Raw genomic sequence first — 20,371 nt, forward strand, 5'->3', positions numbered from 1 at the left:
CATTTTCACACCACCCTCTCTTTCCTCAATACATGCTGACCTGGCTTCTACACTAACTCAAACATATCAGATGATAAATCCAATAAACTCTTTAATTCCCTCTTCTTTTTATGTTTAAGGGTCATTTAATAGTGATAACCATCAAACTGTATGTATTTGTCAGTCCATTATAGATTGCCTTCTTTTTCCCCTGCTATGTCTTCTTGTTTTGTATTAAAGTGTATTGAAGTATATTAAAGTGTGCTGAAGTATATTGAAGTGTACTGAGTGTTTTCTCTTGGCTCCTCATGCCCAAATAAGACCACGTATTTGGTGTTTCCCAAGTTCTATCTCACATTCACTGTTCTTCTTATTCCACACATTCTTTAGGTAATTTACCCACACTCTTGGTTTCAATTACTGTCCATATTCCTAAATCCTTATCTCCAATTCAAGTCTCTCCTCTGAGCTCCAGACTTGTTTATCAAGCCCAATTGCATGTTTTATAGGATCTTAATGACAGCATGTCTAAAATGGAACTCAGCAGCAGGTGTCTCTCTTCTTGCTGGGAATAAGACCACCCATTCAATGGTCCCATCCAGAGACTTCATTTCTTGAGTGTGATCACTCAATCAATCTCCAAGTCTATCTATCTAACATATAGGTCTATCTCTCAAGGCCCCTCATGTGATCAACTGTAACTGGCTCTGTAACTGCATTCATAGTGAGTTCCATGGTCCCATCTCTACTGTCATTTTCTTATCACATGAATTTATGGCTTCCACATCATCTTAGGATATGGTCCCCAACTTCCTATATTATGCACTGGGCTCTGCAAAACTGGTACTCTTTGTCTTAGACAAAGCTCTTCAAATTCTCTAATATTCCACTGTCTTTGGGAGTCTATGCATTGCTGAGACACTTCTTTCCAATCCCCTGCTCAAAGCTACTTTTTTTTTTTTTTTTTTTTTTTTTTTGTAGAACTGGGGATTGAACTCAGACCCTTTTGCTTGCCAGGGAAGCACTTATTCTACTGAGCCATCTCCCCGGCACACAAAGCTACTCTGACCATGGTCTCAGATTAAACACCACTTTGGACTTCCCTGTTGTGTCACTCACCATGCCTTATTGTAAATTCTGTTTAATGTCTGCCTTCTTCTTTACACTGCACATACCATGACTGTATTAACCACACCTATCTGACTCATCACCACATTTTCAGGGGCTGGCACTGTGTCTGGCACAGTATGTGATACTCAGTAAATATTTGTTGTGAAGAGAATAACTAAACTATTCACATGCCAAAAGAAAATGGACTATCTATAAGTCATTAACGCAAGACTGTCTAAAAGAATAGAAATACTGATTTCATTTGCGCAAGTATTGTCCTGCTTTTCAACACCTAAAGAATGTTGTGCACTGAAACAATTGAGAACTTATCATTCATCTGCAACAAACCACAACACTCTTCTCCATGGTTTCTGCAGGTTTACTTTCTCATGAGGTGATCAACACTTACTTTGCTTACTTCCTTTAAGGCTCTTTTGCAGACTTCATATTTTGGAGAATCCTTAGGTGTTTTTTGACAGATAGTCTATAACAAAGTAAAAACAAACAAATTCAATTTTTTATCTAAAGTAGAATAAAACCAGTGTCATCTACTTCCTCGTACTTTCAGAACACTTAAGAATGCTGAACACAATATTATAGATGAGGATGAGGATGAAGTAAGACTTCAGAGTGAAATAAGCCTGTTTTCAAATCCCAGGTTTGTCTTATATCAGTTATCTAACCTTGGGTAAGGAACTGGGCCCATGAAAGCCTCAGAGTTCTCACTTGTAAAAGTGAAATAACATCAACTATATTATTCCAAGAGCTAGATAATAATTCACATCAAGTTCTTGGGTAAATATAGATAAGGGCCTGGAACTTACCTAACTCAACAACTAAGAGTTACCTAAGTGGTAAAATCATGCCAGAGAGGGTCAATTCAAGATAAACTGAATCACAAGTGAGTATGCCTAATCTGAAACTGAAATTCTGAATGCTCCAAAAAACTTCGAGTGTTATTGTGACACCACAAGTAAAAAATCTGACTCCATTGAACTTCATTTGTCACAAAATTATATAAAATATTGCATAAAATTGCATTATTTAAGGCTCAGACTTGAGTCCCAGTTCCATGAAATCTATACTCTCACCCTCCATGAAATCTCATTATGCATATGTAAATATTTCACAGTAAAAATAATCCTGAATATTTTTGGTTAAGAGCTAGTGAACCTGCAAATATAACTTTGGAAACCATACACACTCAAACCCCAAAGATCCATTTTAAGTACATTTACATTCTGTCTGGGTGGCCTGATCCTAACATGTGGAAAACAGACATCAAGTAAAAGTATAAGGTGAGTGGAAACTAGCAAAGCACTGGACACCTTATATATGAGAGAATACGAGGCCTATAAATCTGAAAGTCAGGCATCCAAATTGCTACATGTAAGAAGCATACAGTGCACCATATGTACATTTATATTAGTAGTTCTCATTAATTTTTTATTAAGAAATATGTCTATATTACAACCAGTATTCATGTTCACATAAATTAAACTATTTTTATAAAACAATATTTAACCACACTGTAAGCCACATACATATCACTGACTTCATATTCTATGCCATTTTATTTTTTTACAAACTCCATTCATGACTTGAAAATCAATTTCATGACCCTCTAATGGATATAAATACAAAACAAAAAACCCTGATCATGCCTCCAACAACAGGCATACTAAGTTGGAGTCCATATACTAAAATTTTATATAAAATTTTGTACCTATATTAATTTTCTGGGCAAAAAGGCTACAGGTTCACTTGTAATGTCAAAAGAGTCTGCGATTCAAAAAGTTGAGGGCTTACTTGAAAATCATGGCATAAATATCCAATGCTGCACAACATGTTATATTAGAGTTTGGAGTTTTGTTCTATTAAAATAACTGTCTCAAAATTTGGCTTTGCTAGCCTAGCCATGTTCTATTCTCAGATATAATAGACAATGATCTTTAAAAAAATCAACCACATTTTCAAAACTTCGCCTCTCACTTCCATCATATGCTGCACATCAATGTTTGGGTCAATAATGGACCACGTATAAAATGGTGGTCCTGTAAGATCCTACCATCTAGCGATGTTGCACTTGTCTCAGTTGGCATAAAGCCATGTCATAGTGCTTGCACAACAACAAGACTGTCTAAGCACGTACTCCTCAGAACACATCCCTGTCATTAAGCACCTCATGACTATGTTTGTGAAGAAGATAACTTCCAAATGTCACATGCAGGTGATGGCTGACAAGGAAGGGTGTAGACAGAGTATAGTGAGGTGAACTTGGAGAAGAACGAGGTGCTGTGAATCCTGAAACACCGAAGCCTCCACAAAACTGCAGCAGATTCAACAAAGTGATCATGATCACACATATGATCCATTTCAGAATGTCACTGTTTAGAATGGCTTAGAATTTAAGACAGACTACAGAAAATGGAATTTTCTTCTTTTTTCATTCTGTATTTTAATTTATTAAATCTGATACTATGTCAACATAATGACTCAATTTTGAAATGGATGTGTGACAGTTTCTTCTAATCAGATCAAAAGACGCTATCTGGTTCACTACCTGGGGGTGACTTGTGTTGGTCCTACTCCCTGTTCCCTGGTGCCGATTCCTGCAGCCTCGGCATGTGTGCAGGTCCTCTCTCCCAGCCTCTGTGTATCCCAGCTGCAGTTTAGGCCTGGTAATTTCTGCTCGCTTCCTCTAGCATGCTGTTATTGTCCAATCAAAATTTTTTTTTTTATAAATGTTTCCTAACACAAAAAGGGTCCAGAGCTTTGCAAAACTACTCTCCACAACACATAGTAGTAGCAAGTAGAGCTCTGTAGTGCTGAAGAATCTCATTCTCATGTGAAATGGAAGCCCTAGAGCATCTTTTACTTAATTTTATTTTTGTTTTTTAATTAAGAACTGAACTCAGGACCTCACAGAGCATCCTGAATATGCCAAACATCAGAGATCTTCATAACCAAACTGAGGAAACTGAGGCTCAAGCAAAACTAGTGATCTGCTCACGGTCGATGCTGAGCGGCTCAGCCAGAAGTGGAATCCAACCTTTGAGAAGCAGATAGCCTTCCCATTTCAAACTGCTGAATAAGTATGTAACGCAAACAAATTTCCAAGCTTAAACACCAGAGATTTCAAACACAGATAGGATTTTTCCAACCAAATAACACTTTGTTACTGAATTACAGATAGGATGTGGACCAATTTAAGTGGGCTATGATAATATGCAATCAGATCTACAGCAGCAGAGCTATGCACGGAGGAAAAGCTGCCAGACTATGTCTTACATCCATCAGTAGGGGAAGCCGGGTCACCCTCTGCATGGGGAGAATGAGAAAAGAGATCATGGGTAGGTTCCTACAGTCTTCATGGGACTCAATCCGAGACAATACTTCCTTAAAGGAGGGATTGGTGGCTCTGAAGGAAAAGAAAAAAGCAAAAAGAAACTTCAAGTTATTTCCTTCTCAAGCACAGAGGCAAATAGATATGTATTAAAAAAGTAATAAATGCATGTTATAAATGATTTTAAAAATATATAAACAACATAAATATAGGCAACCACATATGACAAGGTTGAACGTAAGAAGCAGAGTCATATAACAATATCAACACAATAAAAACACCTATGACAGAACTCTCTAGACATGGAATATAAACAAATGAAAAGGTCCCAGTATCATAACAGTGTGCATGATAAATATAAATTATTATGAAGACAAGATCTCATATTTGATCATCTATATATACATTCCACTGATATGATCACATATAATATGGCTTAAGCCACTCTTCTAGCCTTACAGACAATGATCTAAGCAATATATACATGGTTAGATTGAGCTTATTATCAAGCTTTTTGCCTTTTTCACAGGTCCTCTTTCTAATATAAGAGTCATTGATCACATAAGCCAAAATACTTCTTTTCCTCTCCACTCATGTTAGACCAGCACTGATACTGCCACAGCGTTTGTACAAAACTCAACAAGTTATCCCCACGTATCTTATCACACATGGAACCACACATGTCATGTTTTAGAAAGGTTAGGTAGGGAGCCAGCAAGATAGCTCAGTGGACTAAGTGCCTGCTTAGGCAAGCTCAGGGACTGGAGTTTGATCCCCGGCATGATGTCATGTCAGTCCCGCACCCTGAACATCATTCCCGCATCCTGGGCGTGCTGAGCTGGTTACTGAGTCTGGGCATGGTGGCACATGCCTATAATCCCAGCACTGAGAGGGCTAAAAACAGGAGGATCACTATGAGTCTGAAGCATAGGGGATCAGCACTGCACTGTACACCCCATGCTCCAGAAACAGAATAGTGACAATAATGATTAAAAATGAAATTTGAAAAAAAAATGAAATTTGAAAATTTGGGGCTGGCCTGATAGCTCAGCGGACTAAAGCACCTGCTTAGGTAGAGCACAGAGGCTGGGGTTCAATCCCCAGCATGCTGTGCTGGCCCTGCCCACAGGGTGCACTGAGACAGAGATGGAAACTGGGTGTGGTGGCGCACATCTGCAATCCCAGCACTTGGGAGGCTGAACACAGGAGAATCACTACGAGTCCAATCTAGGTAGTGAGACTGGGTAGACCTGTAGACCTTGCCCTAAACACAGGAAAAAAAAAAAAAAAAGAAAAAAAGAAAAGAAAAACAATAATTTGGTTATTTGGTTCAAGCCCACTAGAAATAAATTGAGAAAGATCAGAATAGCAAATTGCAACAAATTACACAGAAATGATTTTCATTTTCACAAAGTGAGTTTTCCTTTCCCAGACAGCTCTGAAAAGACCTTTAGGAAATTAGAAAAAAAAAATCAAACTTCACATTTGTTGCATATTTAAATCACTCATGTCCTAGGTTGCTTCCTTAACTCTCAAAGGCTCTGTTTAAATAGTCTGAGACAGCCTCAATATTGCTTATGATAGGTTTCAAGGATTCCTGGTGTTTTCAATACACCTCTGAAGCTGAAGGTCCCTGCTCCAACCCCCAATGCATACGACCTGTGACCAAGTTCCTGCAAACACTAATTTCCATGTGAAATTGCACAAGATGAAGTCATTCAAGTAATTTAGGTAACATTTAGTTTTGAGTCACATAATGTAACTATTCACATTTTAAAAATCCTGCAAAACAAAATGATTCCAAAGTTAGCTCTCATTCAAGACTTCATTTTCAAACATGACCCGGAGCTACAGATTGACCTCTGTCCCTACACTGGCACCTCCCAGCAGGGTGTGGGGTCAGCAGAAGTGAATGGTGTGAATTTGCCCTGTAGGGAACCTTCCTCAATGTTCAGACATTTTTGGCATCTAGTGGGTTAAATATCCTACAATACAGCCTTCTACAACAAAGACCCAGCTTGAAATGTCAGTAGCACAGACAAACGCTTTATGCTAAAAACTTCATTGGAAGCTGGTTAATGCAGCTTTCCCACCCTGCACCTATGAGCGTTTCACGGTAATGTGGAGGGGAGACGGGGACAAGCAGCCCTTCCCAAAAACATGGAGACTGTGACCACTTCTCCAAGCAGCCAATAGGCAATTATCACCACCATCTCCAGACAGACCTCATACTTTGCAGAGAGCTGACCAGAGCTCCATGCTGTGGTCATAAATGCCACAATCACAGGAGGGTGTGAGAAGGACAATAGGCAAGAAGCCCGCAAGCTGGTTTTACCACAGCAATTAACAACCGAAATGTAAAAAGCTACTTGGCACAAATAGGGTCCCTAGAAACAAGACAGGATAGATAATCCTGAGCAATCCAACTCTTACATAGATGGAGATATGTATCTCACAATGCAACCCTCAAAAGGACCAAAAGAAAAGGTGTGTGTGCAGGGCACCTTAATACTTAGATATTTCTTGCAGTATAACTAAAATCCTTAATAATATCTTTTTCTATTCCTCTTCATCAGACCCCTTCCCCATCTTCTCAGCCCTGACTGCCCAGGATGTGGGAAGGCGAGAACCAGCGACTCCTATGGGAGCAAGAGTAGAAGAGTGGGGGGCTGGGGAGATAGCTCAGTAGAATAAGCACTTCCCTGACAAGCACAAGGGCCTGAGTTCAATCCCCAGTTCCACCAAAAAAAAAAAAAAAAAAAAAAAGATTAGAAGAGTACAGAAAATCCTGAGTGTTAGCTTCTAGCTCCACCTACCTAAAAACCAGCTCTAGGCCTCAGGCAAACCACTTAATTGCCAGTACTGGCTTACAAAACCAGGAAGCTGAACTATGATCACCCCTGTGTTCAGATCAATTAAAGCAAACCAAGGACAATAGCAACAACAAACCGTAAGTACTTTAGAGAGAAAACTCCACAGATTAGATTTTTTTACTCAAATATCTTCACCCTGAAAGTAATCCTCCTAAACATTTCCCCGCTGGGAAATAGGTCATCAGGAGGCACTTCTAAATGTAATTTAAGTGGTTGGTTAATTTCAACCATGAACCTAATTAAAACTAAGTTTAACCATCAGTAGCATTGAATATCGCTTACAACAATTTTTGTAGTGTACGCTGTTGGTAAACTTCATTTGTGCAATATTTCACATAGGGATCAAACGTGGATGCCGTGTGCTTCTCTACAATGTCGCTGATATCTTCTATGACAATATTATTCTGATGTCTTGCTTCCAACTCTGTAAAAAATCTGAGAAAAAGAAAAAACAGTGTTTATACTCTTTCCACGTACTTTAATAGATAAGACCATATTCATGCAATGTTAGTACTGTGTACAAGTTTTAAAATATCAGCAGTACATACAATATCAGTCCAAAAAAAAAGAGCCCTAAAACCTATAAAAATCTTGTTTAAATTTAATTTTTTCATACATCTTATTGATTCAAGTGTTGGCTTGTAACATGGGTAATCATAAACACTTCTCTGCCGCTGAATTCATTTTAGAATAGACAGATTTCCCTGTTTTTTTCCCCAAGAATTCCCCAGATATGAGGGGGGAATCATGATAATAATGCATATTTAATTGTTTTGAAAAATACATGAGGGGCCAGCAAAATAGCTCAGTGGACTAAAGTACCTCCTTAGGCAAGCTTAGGCAAGCATAGCGACCGCGGTTCAATCCTCAGCACCACATGCCACACCAACCCCACCCTCAGGGAAAGCTCAGCTGTACACAGAGTCCAGAGAAGTGGTGTAGGCCTGTAATCTCAGTGCTGGGGAGGCTGAAAACAGGAGGATCACCATGAGTTTAAGCTGTGTAGTGAGACCTTGTAACAACCAAATACATTAAAAAAAAAAAAAGTACATGAGAAAACACTTAAATTGAATCCTAAAACCACATTATATATAAACCAAGTTCTATGTGTTTTTTCTCTCAAAATAAAAACACATTTTAAACCTATTAATATTCATGGTATTTCAACATCTTAATCATTTACATGACAATTCAGAATTGCCCCTGAGTTATTTCCTTCAAAATAAGCCAGTATTAGAAAGAAAAATGTCTTTCTATGTTGTGTGAGCTGTTCTAGTAAATCAGTCTTTAGGAGGTAGACTGGGGGACCTCTTAACTTTCTAGCTAAGTAGACAGAAATGTGGGTAGTCTGCGCACCAATACTTGCGACTCACTTCTGAAGTGAAGGCAGTCTTGTGAGCCTGACCCCTCCCACCTTCACTGTCTTCACCATGCTATGGTGCAGGACACCCAACTGGCACCCAGAGAGCTGGAGAACTGATTGGTGTGAGAAGGAAACCCCATTCATTTGGCGTCAAAAATGTATTGAGTGAAAACAGCCTAAGGGGTGAGTCCTGAAGACTCCAGTGAGCAGAGTGAATGACAGGGCCAAGTACAGGTGACAAGTCATCAGCCACAAAGATGATGTGAGGTATGCAGAGGACGGGATGACACTGGACAGAAGGGGCCACATGGCACTGGCAGGACTTCATTCTGGAAACTGGGAGCTCAGGGAGGATGCGGGGTGGATACTAGGGGGGAAGGGCAGAGAGAGAGAGAGAGGGCTGCAGGGCGGGTGAGAGCCAGAGGCACTGGTTTTACTGAATGACAATGAGAAACTCTTAGAGATGTAAGGAAGACAACAAATCATCAGTCAGGGAAACTGAGTCAAGACAGGAGAACCAGCCAGTGGCTGGCTAATCTGGGGCAAGAATAAAAACTGGCAACAGGAAAGCAAAGAGACAGACACTTATTAGGCAACAATTTAAAGGTAAAATTGAAAGAATGCAGAAATTCACTAAGTGTGAAGTCAAGGAAGGTGCTGGAGTTTCTGATCAAAGTTTCCACCCAACCACTAATGAAGACTCGGGTTTAGGAAGAGAGAAAAGAAACAAAAAGGAAAAAGTTTAACTTTCCCTGGGAGATTTCTAACAGATAGCTAAAAATAAAAATCTGACAATTAAGAGGTACTCAAATTCTAGGTACTATGTAGATAGGGCTAGTCTATTTTTACCTCATTCTCAATTAACAGCAAAATGTTTACCATTTATTTTATACTACTTGATTTTTAAAGCCAATTTTAAGAAAATATTCAAAGAGAACTCAAGAATAGTACAAACTATTAAAAAGGTCTCAATCTTGAAATTTGAGGAAATAAGCATCTTAGCAGCCAATGTGTTTTACAGTTTCTTGCCTTTAGCTAACTGTGAACAGTCAGAAGGAATGCAACTGTATAACCAAAAACAACAGAAACTTGGCTTTTCCCAATGAAAAGGAAAATTTCATTTATCACTGTAAAAGGTTTGCCAAAGTACAAGATTAAAACCAAGGTAGCACTGAAATATGTTTATGCTACTTACTTTAATATAATATAAACTAAGCCACCTATCTTTTAGCATAATTAAGACATAATTTAAAGCTTTCTATGTCAAATAATCTATTGGTTATTTTGGCAAACTTGCAAATTTTGCTAAGTGACCTGAGCTACAAAAAGACCAAGAAACTATTCCCAAAGAATGAAATATTATTTCGGGAACAAAGAAGTCTGGAAATTCAAATAAAATCTGAAGAAAAGCTGATAGCATTCTGGTTTCTGGAATAAAAACCAAATGAGTTTAGGAAGTAATCTGACATATGGAGGACAACTTTTTGGGTTTTTGGCATTACTGTGAGTTGAACCCAGAACCTATGTATGCTAGGTATGCTGTGCCACTCAGTTATATCCCCAACCCTTTCTTCAAAATTTTATCTTGAGGTAGTACCTTGGTAAATTACCCAGGCTGGCCTCCAACTTGTGATCCTCTTGTCTCAACCTCCAAGGATTTGGGATTACCTGGGATTAGGTGTCTGCCACCAAATCCAGCTAGAGGACAAACTCTTAATGGAAATACATATTTTACCTCTAGGAATTTTTTTTTTTTTCTGGAGCAATACCTTAATTCTTCCCTCTTATAGTACTGTTTTTCCAAGATGATTATGTTTTAGAACCAACCATGCTCTACAACCTTTCTTTTTCTTATGAAAATTCTAACTTCTTCTCAAAAGTCTAGATTCTGAGATACCTCCTTGGACAAAAGAAGGTTGTCATAAATACTTTCTCCTAAGCAGAACTCCCACCTGCTCTGCTCTAATGTTAGGTCACTGTCACCAACACACTCACACTCAGAGTCCAAATTAGTGCAGCTTCCAGGTGAGCTCCTGAGCTGAGCAGAGAATCATCAGACACTGAGATTACAGGGTCAGCCACCCAGGAAGGAGGATTTCAAGAGGATTCAGCTAAGGTTCCAGTTTGAAGAGGCTGATGTAGAGCTTGTTCATGGTCTGAAACCCATCCTTAAACATTTCCTACTTCTGCAGAGATTGTTTCTAGAACTTCAGGTTTTTGGTGGCTGCTTTTTTTTTTTTTTTTTTTGGTATTTTTTTAGGGAAGGGTCTACAGGGTGTTTAGGGTCACACCACTAGATCAGACTTGTAGTGATCCGCCTGCTTACAGCCTCCCAAGAGCTGGGACTACATGCGCGCACCACCATGTCCAGTCTCAATTGCTGTCTCAGTGCATTCCAGGGGAGGGGCCGGCACGGCAGGTGAACCCCCACATCCTTCAGGTCTCAAGTTAAATTTCATCTCATCCAGGAAGCTTTCACTGACTTTATGGGATGGGTTAAGCTCCGCTCTTTTTATGGCCTCCTGAAACCCTATACTTCTTCAGGGTTCCACCATCATCACAATTAAGTACCCTATGGGTTTATTTACCTTTACTCCCTTAGTTAGGCTTGGAGGAGCAGGTCCCTGTCTGCTGGGTTCAGTACTACACCCCAGGGCTGAACCAAGGTACCTAGAACTCAGGAGACAGCCAGATACTTGATAAGTAAATACATGAATGAGAAAATCAAACTTAATGTTTTAAATAAAAAATTATAGCAAAAATGAAACCCATTAAGGAAATTGTTTTGATATTTTACTAAGAATGTAATATTCATAAACAGGTCAGTCTCTACCTTACTTTTCTTTATTGGAAAATCAAATCAGCATGTACTGATTGGCCATAAGCTGGGTTCCCAGAAGGACTCTGGACACAGTGCGTGCCATGAGTGGAGGGAAACTCACAGGACAAGCTTTTTCATTTGGAATAGAGTTCCATTTCAGCCTGAGTGTCTTCAATGCCAGCTACACTTTCTGAAAAACCTGCCGGACCAGTTCTTCAACCAATTTAGGGAAGATTCTAGTGAGGCCAAGAGGCTCAGCACTCAATGTTCTATCTCTAGAAACACGGAAAGCAGAGTTCTGGTTAGAATCAATGCTGTTGAAGCCAGGAATGTAGCTCTCGTGCATAGTGCCTGCCTGGCAAATGCCAGGCTCTGAATTCAATTCCTGGTACACAAACAAACACAACCACAGACACACACACACACAATCAACACTATCCTGTGTCCTTCTTAAAAGTGGCATCCTTTCAAAGTATATTTCTTTCATTAATATCCATATGCCCAAAGCAAATTCGAATCACTCCTGGACTTCCTCCTCACTTGAATAAGCTGCCTGTCAATCTAAATAGCCATAGAACCCTGCCAGAGAGGGTCAGATTCACACAGGTTGAAGACGTAACATACAAGCAGGTCTCATATGTCTAAATTACAGTTATATAATAAAATATCTTCACTAAACAAAATACTTCAGATTAGTGGTAGCGAAGTACTTATGTGTTATGAGTACAAAAGAACATTCTGTACTCTACCAAAACAAATTCATAGTGTTCTCAGAGCAAGTGAGATTGGGACTTAATTGTTTTTTATTTTTGTTTTGTTTGATTTCTTTCTTTCTTTCTTTCTTTCTTTCTTTCTTTCTTTCTTTCTTTCTTTCTTTCTTTCTTTCTTTCTTGTCATGCTGATTCTTCTTGCTCAGTATCAGTTTCTTTTAACACGCTGGATCAGGGATAGCAAGTACCCAGCACAAGCACCAGGGCAGGCATGGCTGGCTGAGCCCTCTGCCCAGTACAGGATGTGCACACCAATCAAGCAAAAGCACTGCTCAGCAAGATAAAACTCAGCTATGAATCCTTTTATCAGACTAACACTAGTAGGAAATTATACAAAAATCCAGAGCTGTTACTCCTCAATCAGAAGATCTTATATCCTGATCTGGAAAATGTCTCAAGAGGTTTTTTCCTCAGCACACTGTAAGTCTTTTATAGTCTATTTCAGCATTTTATTTTAAAATCCGATCTATGGCTTGATAACAAAAGGATTAGGATTGAAATTCAAAGTAGCTTTGATTATTATTTGACAATAGAAGGAAATAAGCAGGGAGGGCAAGGATTTAAATGTGGATAATGGGGTGTATGATTAAAATTATTACACACACTGAAACCCCCAAAAGGAGTTTCTAGGAAAGACAGTGAGGCAAAGAGGGCAATAGGGAAGAAATGATAAAAATATGTCATTTGTATTTAGAAACCTGCCAAAATAAACTATTACTCTGTGTAACCAATATGTACTAATAAAAAATGTGGCTTAAGTAAAAGTAGTGTTGAATATGAGAAAAAAGTTCCAAACAGCAATGTTTTGGTTGCTCGCATTCCCTTGTTGATAGCTGCTGTCTGATTCTTAAAATCCAATGGGATCAAGAGGTGGACCGAGGGAAGGGGTAGGGGCGGGCTAGGGGCTGGAAAAGGGATGAGGATGTGCGGTGTGCAAGCACAAACTCCCCTATACAGTATGGATACAATACCAACTCTAAGCTCAAAAAGGGCCAGTGAGATAGTTCAGCGGACTGAGTGCCTGCTTTGGCAAGTGCAGGGACCAGGTTTTGATCCCCTGTACCACGTACTGTGCCAGCTCCGCCTCTGGGGCACAGTGACACAACTGCAACCAAGTCCGGGCATGGTGGTGCACACCTGTAATCCCAGTGCTGGGGAGGCTGAAAACAAGAGGATCACTATGAGTCTGAGCTGCGTAGTGAGACCCTGTTCCAAATACATAAAATGGAAACAAAAAAAAGCGTATAAAATTTTTTTAAAGCTCTATAGAGAGATTTTTGGTCGTTCCTGGGGGGACACTCAGCTGGCCATAGGTGCACTGGCTCTTCCACCATAGAACCATGGCCCAATTTGTCTATAACCTCACAGAGAAGGCCCCGGCGCTAGTGACAGCTGCTGTGACTTACTCGAAGCCTTGATTGGCACATTCTGGCATTATGCCAAGGTTGAGATGGTTCTTCCAACACCTGTTGAGATCCCTGAAGCTACTCAGAACCTCAAAAAAATAAAAATAATAATCTGTAGTGCCTAAGGAGAGTCACATGGAGAGAAAACATTCTCTCAGGCTTTCACAGAGAGCACATTGGCCAAGCAACGGCCGTGACTCATCCACATGGCTGACACTGACAAAGGATCTATAATCTGAGGTACAGTATCTCAGGATAAATCCTGAAAGGATTTCACTGACCTTATCAGACCCAAAAGCTACAACTCTTTTTTTTGGGTGGGGGGATTGAACTCAGATCCTTGACGTTTGCCAGTCAAGCGCTTATCCTACTGAGCCATCTCCCCGGCCCCATAAGCTACAACTCTTGTTGCATAGGTCTTGCTTTATCTTGTTCTTAACCATCCAGCAGAAAAGTATAAAAATGAAGTATAAGAAGTAAAGCCATGCTGTTATGTTGAGCTGTAGGGGACTCAGCTCAACAATTTCTGACATCGCCAGTGAAGCGGAAGACCCAATACTATTATGGACTACTGGACTCTTTTAGAATATTTTGTTGAGTTAACACACCTATAATATTCAAATAACGACACTAAACAAAAAAAGGGATATAGATGAATGTCCATTTTGTGTCTGTGTATTCAATATGGTTAGGATAGATATATAGTTACATTCTCAATGAATAGAGGGATTTGTTATAATAGTGTTTGTAAATAGGATATCATGTCCGCATCTTGTACAGCAATTAACACTAGGAAAAATGTATGCAATGTGTTAACTATTGAAACTGTCCTACCAATTTGGTTTGAAATTGTCTCATTGCTATTTGTTTCTCAATAAAATTATGGGAAAAAAAATAGTCTGTAGTGCTCAAACTGGTAGCTTCAAACAGCTCACAATAATGGAAGTTGTGCTGAATGATTTGGTGGCCATTGAAGTGTGGATGTGGTTTTATATCAGAGAGATCATAGGCAAGCGTGGCATCATCGGCTATGATGTTTGAATGTCTAACATCTGGTTATATTGGATTTAGTATTTAGTGTTCCTGGATCACATGTGATCAGAATTATCTGCTCTCTGAATAAAATGAGATGTGTCAAAAAAGAAAAAAAAAAAAAAAAAGGAAAAAAAAAAGAAAAAAAGAAACTTTTGTTAAAAAAGTGTTATCATATGTTAAAACTTTTAAGACCTGCCTGAATGTATGACAGAAGAGTCCAAGGTCTAAAAAAATAAAAAAATAAAGAGGCTAAGGTCTAAGAGGTAAAATAATGGTACTTCCAGAACACTGAATTGAAGTTTTCCTATCCATAGTACTCTACAACACAAAGGTTAGGTTTAATGCCTGCTCCACACATCACCTCCAGTTATAGGCACCAAGTAGAAGTCCAGAGCAAAGAAAGACTGAAAACCAAGTGTCTCCTGAGATCTTCCCACATGATTTAAGGCTATAATTCACTTAGTCCATCTTCTTTAGTACTATCACTATGTGCTAAAAAGAATGCAACTGGGATCATACAAATACAAGAGCAGTATGAAAAAGTTCTTGAAATTTTAATACTATTAGCCTGAGGTTTAAAGTGAAAATTTAAATTTGCTTCACAGAGATACACTTTGGAATGAAGGAAGAAGCTTGTTCCCTTGGTAGCTTTGTACATACTTGACTCTTCTGTATTTTAATTCTCACTTATTTATTTAATTTATTTGATACAGGGTCTTACTATATAGTTCTGACTTGTAGTGATCCTCCTGTCTCAGTCTCCCCAGCACAGGGATTACAGGAGTGCACCACCACACCATTTTCAGGGCAGCATGCAATACCAGGGATTGAACTCAGGCTCTTGCATTTGCCAGGCAGGCGCTTAGACTGTCGAGCTATTTCCTCAGCCCCACACTTGACTGTTGCTACTCATATGCATTCATTCATATTTTAATGTCTCTGAGAACCGAGGATAAACTGTAATAACAAAAAGCACATGATAGCACTATCTTCAAAATGTGCTTAGGAGATATTTCAAGTCTGTGTAGGCCTGAGTCTGTGATGTTCTGAGTTATTATTATTTTACAGTTTTTAACTGCATTTATTAATTTCCATGTATTGGAAAATGGTGCCTCTGATCATGAAGACCAACACCAAACATGCCTGTTCACCACTGGATCCTGAGGGCCTAACAAAAATGACTAATCAGTAAATACGCTGAGAATCAACACCAGATACCTATTACCCATCCACCCCATTAAAGTGGCACTTTCCAAGGACATGAATAATGAGTGATAATGCAAAGCAACTACCCACCAGGTGTGACACAGTAACTACACTCAAACATCAAGGTGTGCAGGCTGAGGCTCAGCCGAGTGAGGCGATGCTGCATGTCTCTCGGGGAGGCCGACTTTCTCAGCTGTCAGCCCGGGCTGGCAAATATCACAGTGCGTTTGTTCTCCTTTCATAGCACCCACTGTGCAGGGTTTGTATTGACATGAATAGCTTTGCTAACCCATTGCCTGGCAGAAGTCCTTTGGAAACACAAAACCTAGAAAAGGTTTATGACTTCTAAGGAACTATTTCCTTGTAGTCAGTGACAGCTACATAACCAATTCTCCAGCCCTTTCACCTCGGCTGATGGGAAGGGAGCTGCTGTGTTGAATAGTACCCAGAGGAACCTCACATTTGTTCTCTCCATCCTTGTTTTCTATTTGTCACTTACACAGCTGCCTTGGACCTTTCATGGATGCAGTTGGGATACAAATTATAAAATTAAAACAAATCAGGAAAATGTTGATTCTTTCTTGCTGCTTGGAAATGGCTCTAAGAATGAATTCACAGAACACTGGAACACTGTCAAGTAAAACAAGAAAATCCTTTTCAGGCCAAAGCCTCCTTTCCTATTGTGGATTGGTTGATCTGGGATAAAAATCAGCACAGGAAAGAACACGTTTCTCTTAAGGCACTATTTCTAGATCCTTTAGGGGAATTGCTTATGATACTTCAAATCAGAATTCAGTCAACAGGTAAAAATAACATGAAAACAAGCCCCCAAATTTTTGCTCACTTGGGGTTTCTTTCAAGTGTGTCCAGCTTGCATGGTTTAGCTAGGCCAGGCTGAGTTAGGAGAAACTGTCTGGAGCTACATGTAAAATATATATTATAGTTAATGTGCATGAGTAACAAAACGTCCCTTTAAAAATATTTTTTATTACAACAAAGGCTGACCATACCTACAAGCTGTCTTTCTAAAGAAAGAAATACTGTCTACAAGCGCTCATTAATATAAGAAGAAAAAAGAAAGAATTTTTAAAAAGACAGAACTTGGAAAAACTGTAAGGGTCAGGTTCCTACACCACAATATCTAAGAAAAATGATGGGCACAAATGTTTGTATAAAAGAAACTGAAGTTCAGGCCCTCCAGTGTTCTCAGACCTGCTCCACCTCATGAAGCAACCTGCTGCCTTTCACACAGCCCTACTGGCCCTCTTATCCAGGACTTTAACATTACTTTCTTTTTAGATGCTAATTAGTACTGGTTAGCAAAGCATCAGAAGAGTGAGATCTACAGATTGATAACTTGAACTTTCGCATTTATTAAGGTAAAAGAAATGACCCAGTAGAGAAGAAGACCATGCCAACTCTCAGTCCCACTGCACATGGTGAGCAGCTTGAGAAAGACACACATGACCAGTGGAGGGGAAAACATACCAAGGAGAAGAGAAACAACCCAATAAACCAGTGCCTGGGGAGAATGAAGGCTTGGAAGGGAGAACATGTAATTCATAGGCTTTCTGATTCCTCCTTGATCCCAAACACCAGGCTTTCTGTTCTGTCCTCCAGCCCTCATGCTTTTCCTTCCACTTGATGTTGGGAGCTGGGGTGTCTCACTATAGCACAGAAATATACCAAAACACCTAAAAATCAATAATCCACTCCCAGATAATGTCCACACAACCAACCACCACTCTGCGTGCTGTGGGGAGCACTTTCATGAATCATAATACATGTCACATCCCCAGTGCAGGTGCTAGAGACAGAGGAAGACCCTGCCCCCTCCTTCACTAGCCACATAAATGTACGTGACCTACTCAATGTCTCCGTGCATCTCTTTCTTCATTTATAAAATAGGACTAATGGCAGTCTGATCTCAGGAGGTTCACATGATCATTAAATGAATCAAGACATGTTCAGTGCTTAGAGTAAGGATTGAGAAGTGATGTGACATTTTTATGTGCAAACACTGTTCTCAGCTTCCTAATCAGTGTGAAGCAGAAGTCACATCACAGTGAAGAGACCCTGAACCAGGCAAGACACAGGTTCACCTGGGAAGAGCAAAAAGGTGCTACATTAATTTTTATAGCCCTCTGTCTCAGGCTGAATAATGATCCCCAAAGATGTTCACATCTTAGACAGTTGTGGTGGCACATGCCTGTAACACCAGCACTCTAGAAAGCTGAGGCAGAAAGATCACAAGTTTGAGCACAGATTGGGGCAATTTAGCTAAACCTGGTTTCAAAATAAAAATCAATCAATCAATATATTAAAAGGGCTGAGGGTGTAGATCAGTGAGAAGGCTATGGGTTCAATTCCAAGTAGTGCATGCGTACACACACACACACACACACACACACACACATGTCCATGTCTTATTATTATGTCTTATGATTATGCTATTTTACAAGGTTAAATGACTTTGCAGATGTGACTAAGCACATGAATTGGGAATACTATCCTGAATGATCCAGTTGTTTCCAAAGTAATCAAAAGTCCTTCTAAGAGGATCAGGAAGATCAGGGCCAAAGAAAACATGCAAGAATGAAGCAGAAATCAGAAATCAGAAGAGAAGATGCTATGCAGCTGGCTTTGAAGATAGACAGAGTCTCAAGCCAAAGAATGTAAGTGACCTCCATAAGCTGGAAAAGAGAAAGGAATGGGCTGCCCCTGAGAGCCTCCAAGGGAAGAAGTTCTTCAGCCCAGTGAGATCAAGTGCAGACTTCCAAGCTTTAGAATTATGGAGAATAAATCTCTGTTGTGTTAAACTACTACTGTTGTAAATTGTTACCGTACCAACATGAAAATGATACATCTTTTTAGTCCACTTTAGAAACTCTTCTAACTTCCAGTTCCCTTTGCCATATCCAACATCAAGTGTCCTTGTTCAGGCACCTTGATCATTCACAGGGCTTGGTTGTGATAGCTTCATCCATCCCTGACAGCTAGCTGCTGCATCCAGTGACTACTGAACAGTGGCTTTGTAGCAGGCTCTATATTAGGCATATAAATACAGCCCAAGACAATTCCAACAACACTTCCTACCTTCTTTATGCTCAGAACCCCAGTTTCCAGGGAGATGAACTCCTCTGTGCTGCTCTTTCCCAGCCTTACTCCAGGACTGCATGGACAAAAACAACCAGAGAACGAGTGGCAGAACCAAACACTTTCCAATTTCTATGTCCTCTCAAGGATCACACTAGGTGCCCATCAAGGTCTGTTAATGGCCTTCAGAGCAACCACTACCTCTCTGAATTCTCATGCCAGGTGTGTTGTGTCAGCACAATTATTCATGCATTACTTCTAAGGAAACAAGAAATGTATAGCTTTTGGAAGATTTTCAAAGAGAACCACGACGCAGAGATGTTTAAGAACTACAAGCTTGTGTAATGAAATACCTACCACTGAAGAATACATGGAAACTGAGAATTTACTGGAAGATGAAATTATAAATGTACCCTGGGCCTCAACTGTAAACTATAGAGTATCATGTTAAGCAAGTTTAATTCCTTTCTTAAGTAACAAAGAACCACTGAGGTTTCTGGTGTTTTTCAAAGGTAATCCTGGAAGAAGCAGAGGAAGGACGGGTTTTGAGACTAGGGAGGGCTGAATGGAGGTACTCAGCTGAAAGCACAGTAGAGGGAGGTCAGACACAGTCACAATCACCATGAGTTTAAGAGAAGAGGAGGCTGAGAGTCTTCAAAAGAGTAACTTAAGAGGGCCGGCCAAATAGCTCAGTGGAGTAAAGTACCTGCAAGCAGACTCAGGGTCCAGGGGTTCAATCCCCGCAACTCCCAGGGCTGCCATGCCAGCTCCGCCCCTTGGGTGTGCTGAGATGGCAATTGAGACTGGGCATGGTGGTGGATGCCTGCAATCCCAGCTCTTGGGAGGCTGTAAACAGGTGGATCACTATGAGTCCGATCTAGTAGTGAGACCCTGAACACTCTGTAGACCCTTCCCTAAAATACAAAAACAAAAAAAGAGTAACTTTTCCTTATGTCTCAGCAATTACATGTCTTGGTATGTACCCAAGAGAAATAAACACATCACTGTATGCATATGTTTATCACAGCATAATTTATAACAGTAAAAAGAGAAATGATGACATCCAAGAATTAACGAATACATAAGCAAAATGTGATATACCTATACAGTGAATTCAGAAGATGAAAGTACTGACTCCTGTGAAAAATGGCTGAACTGTTAAGATTATGCTAGTGAAGGAAGCTAGTCATAAAAGATCACAATTATATGACTTCATTAATGTAAAATAGTCACAGAAGCAGAGATAGAAACAAAAAAGAAAAGATTGTCCAGAAATGGGGAGTTGGGGAAAATGGAATAAGTGCTAATGGAAACATTTACTTTTTTCAGAACTGAAACAATACAAAATGGATTATATATATATATA

The 20,371-nt window shown here is 39.7% G+C and overlaps 1 protein-coding gene and 1 pseudogene across 1 annotated transcript in view; one reads left to right on the forward strand and one right to left on the reverse strand.

Moving 5' to 3' along the window:
• Arhgef26 (Rho guanine nucleotide exchange factor 26) overlaps positions 1 to 20,371 on the reverse strand; it is a 127,745-nt gene that overhangs the window by 47,493 nt on the left and 59,881 nt on the right. The window contains exons 6-8 of the mRNA XM_004648226.2: positions 7,591 to 7,743; positions 4,381 to 4,510; positions 1,499 to 1,573 (exon numbers count right to left, since the gene is read on the reverse strand). Coding sequence (XP_004648283.1) covers positions 1,499 to 1,573; positions 4,381 to 4,510; positions 7,591 to 7,743 — 358 coding nt within the window. The remainder of the gene's footprint in view (positions 1 to 1,498; positions 1,574 to 4,380; positions 4,511 to 7,590; positions 7,744 to 20,371) is intronic.
• On the forward strand, positions 13,603 to 14,709 carry LOC101564839 (annotated as a pseudogene).

This window comes from Octodon degus, unplaced genomic scaffold (genome assembly GCF_000260255.1).
Source record: "Octodon degus isolate 3935 unplaced genomic scaffold, OctDeg1.0 scaffold00368, whole genome shotgun sequence".
In the NCBI taxonomy this organism is placed as follows: domain Eukaryota; kingdom Metazoa; phylum Chordata; class Mammalia; order Rodentia; family Octodontidae; genus Octodon; species Octodon degus.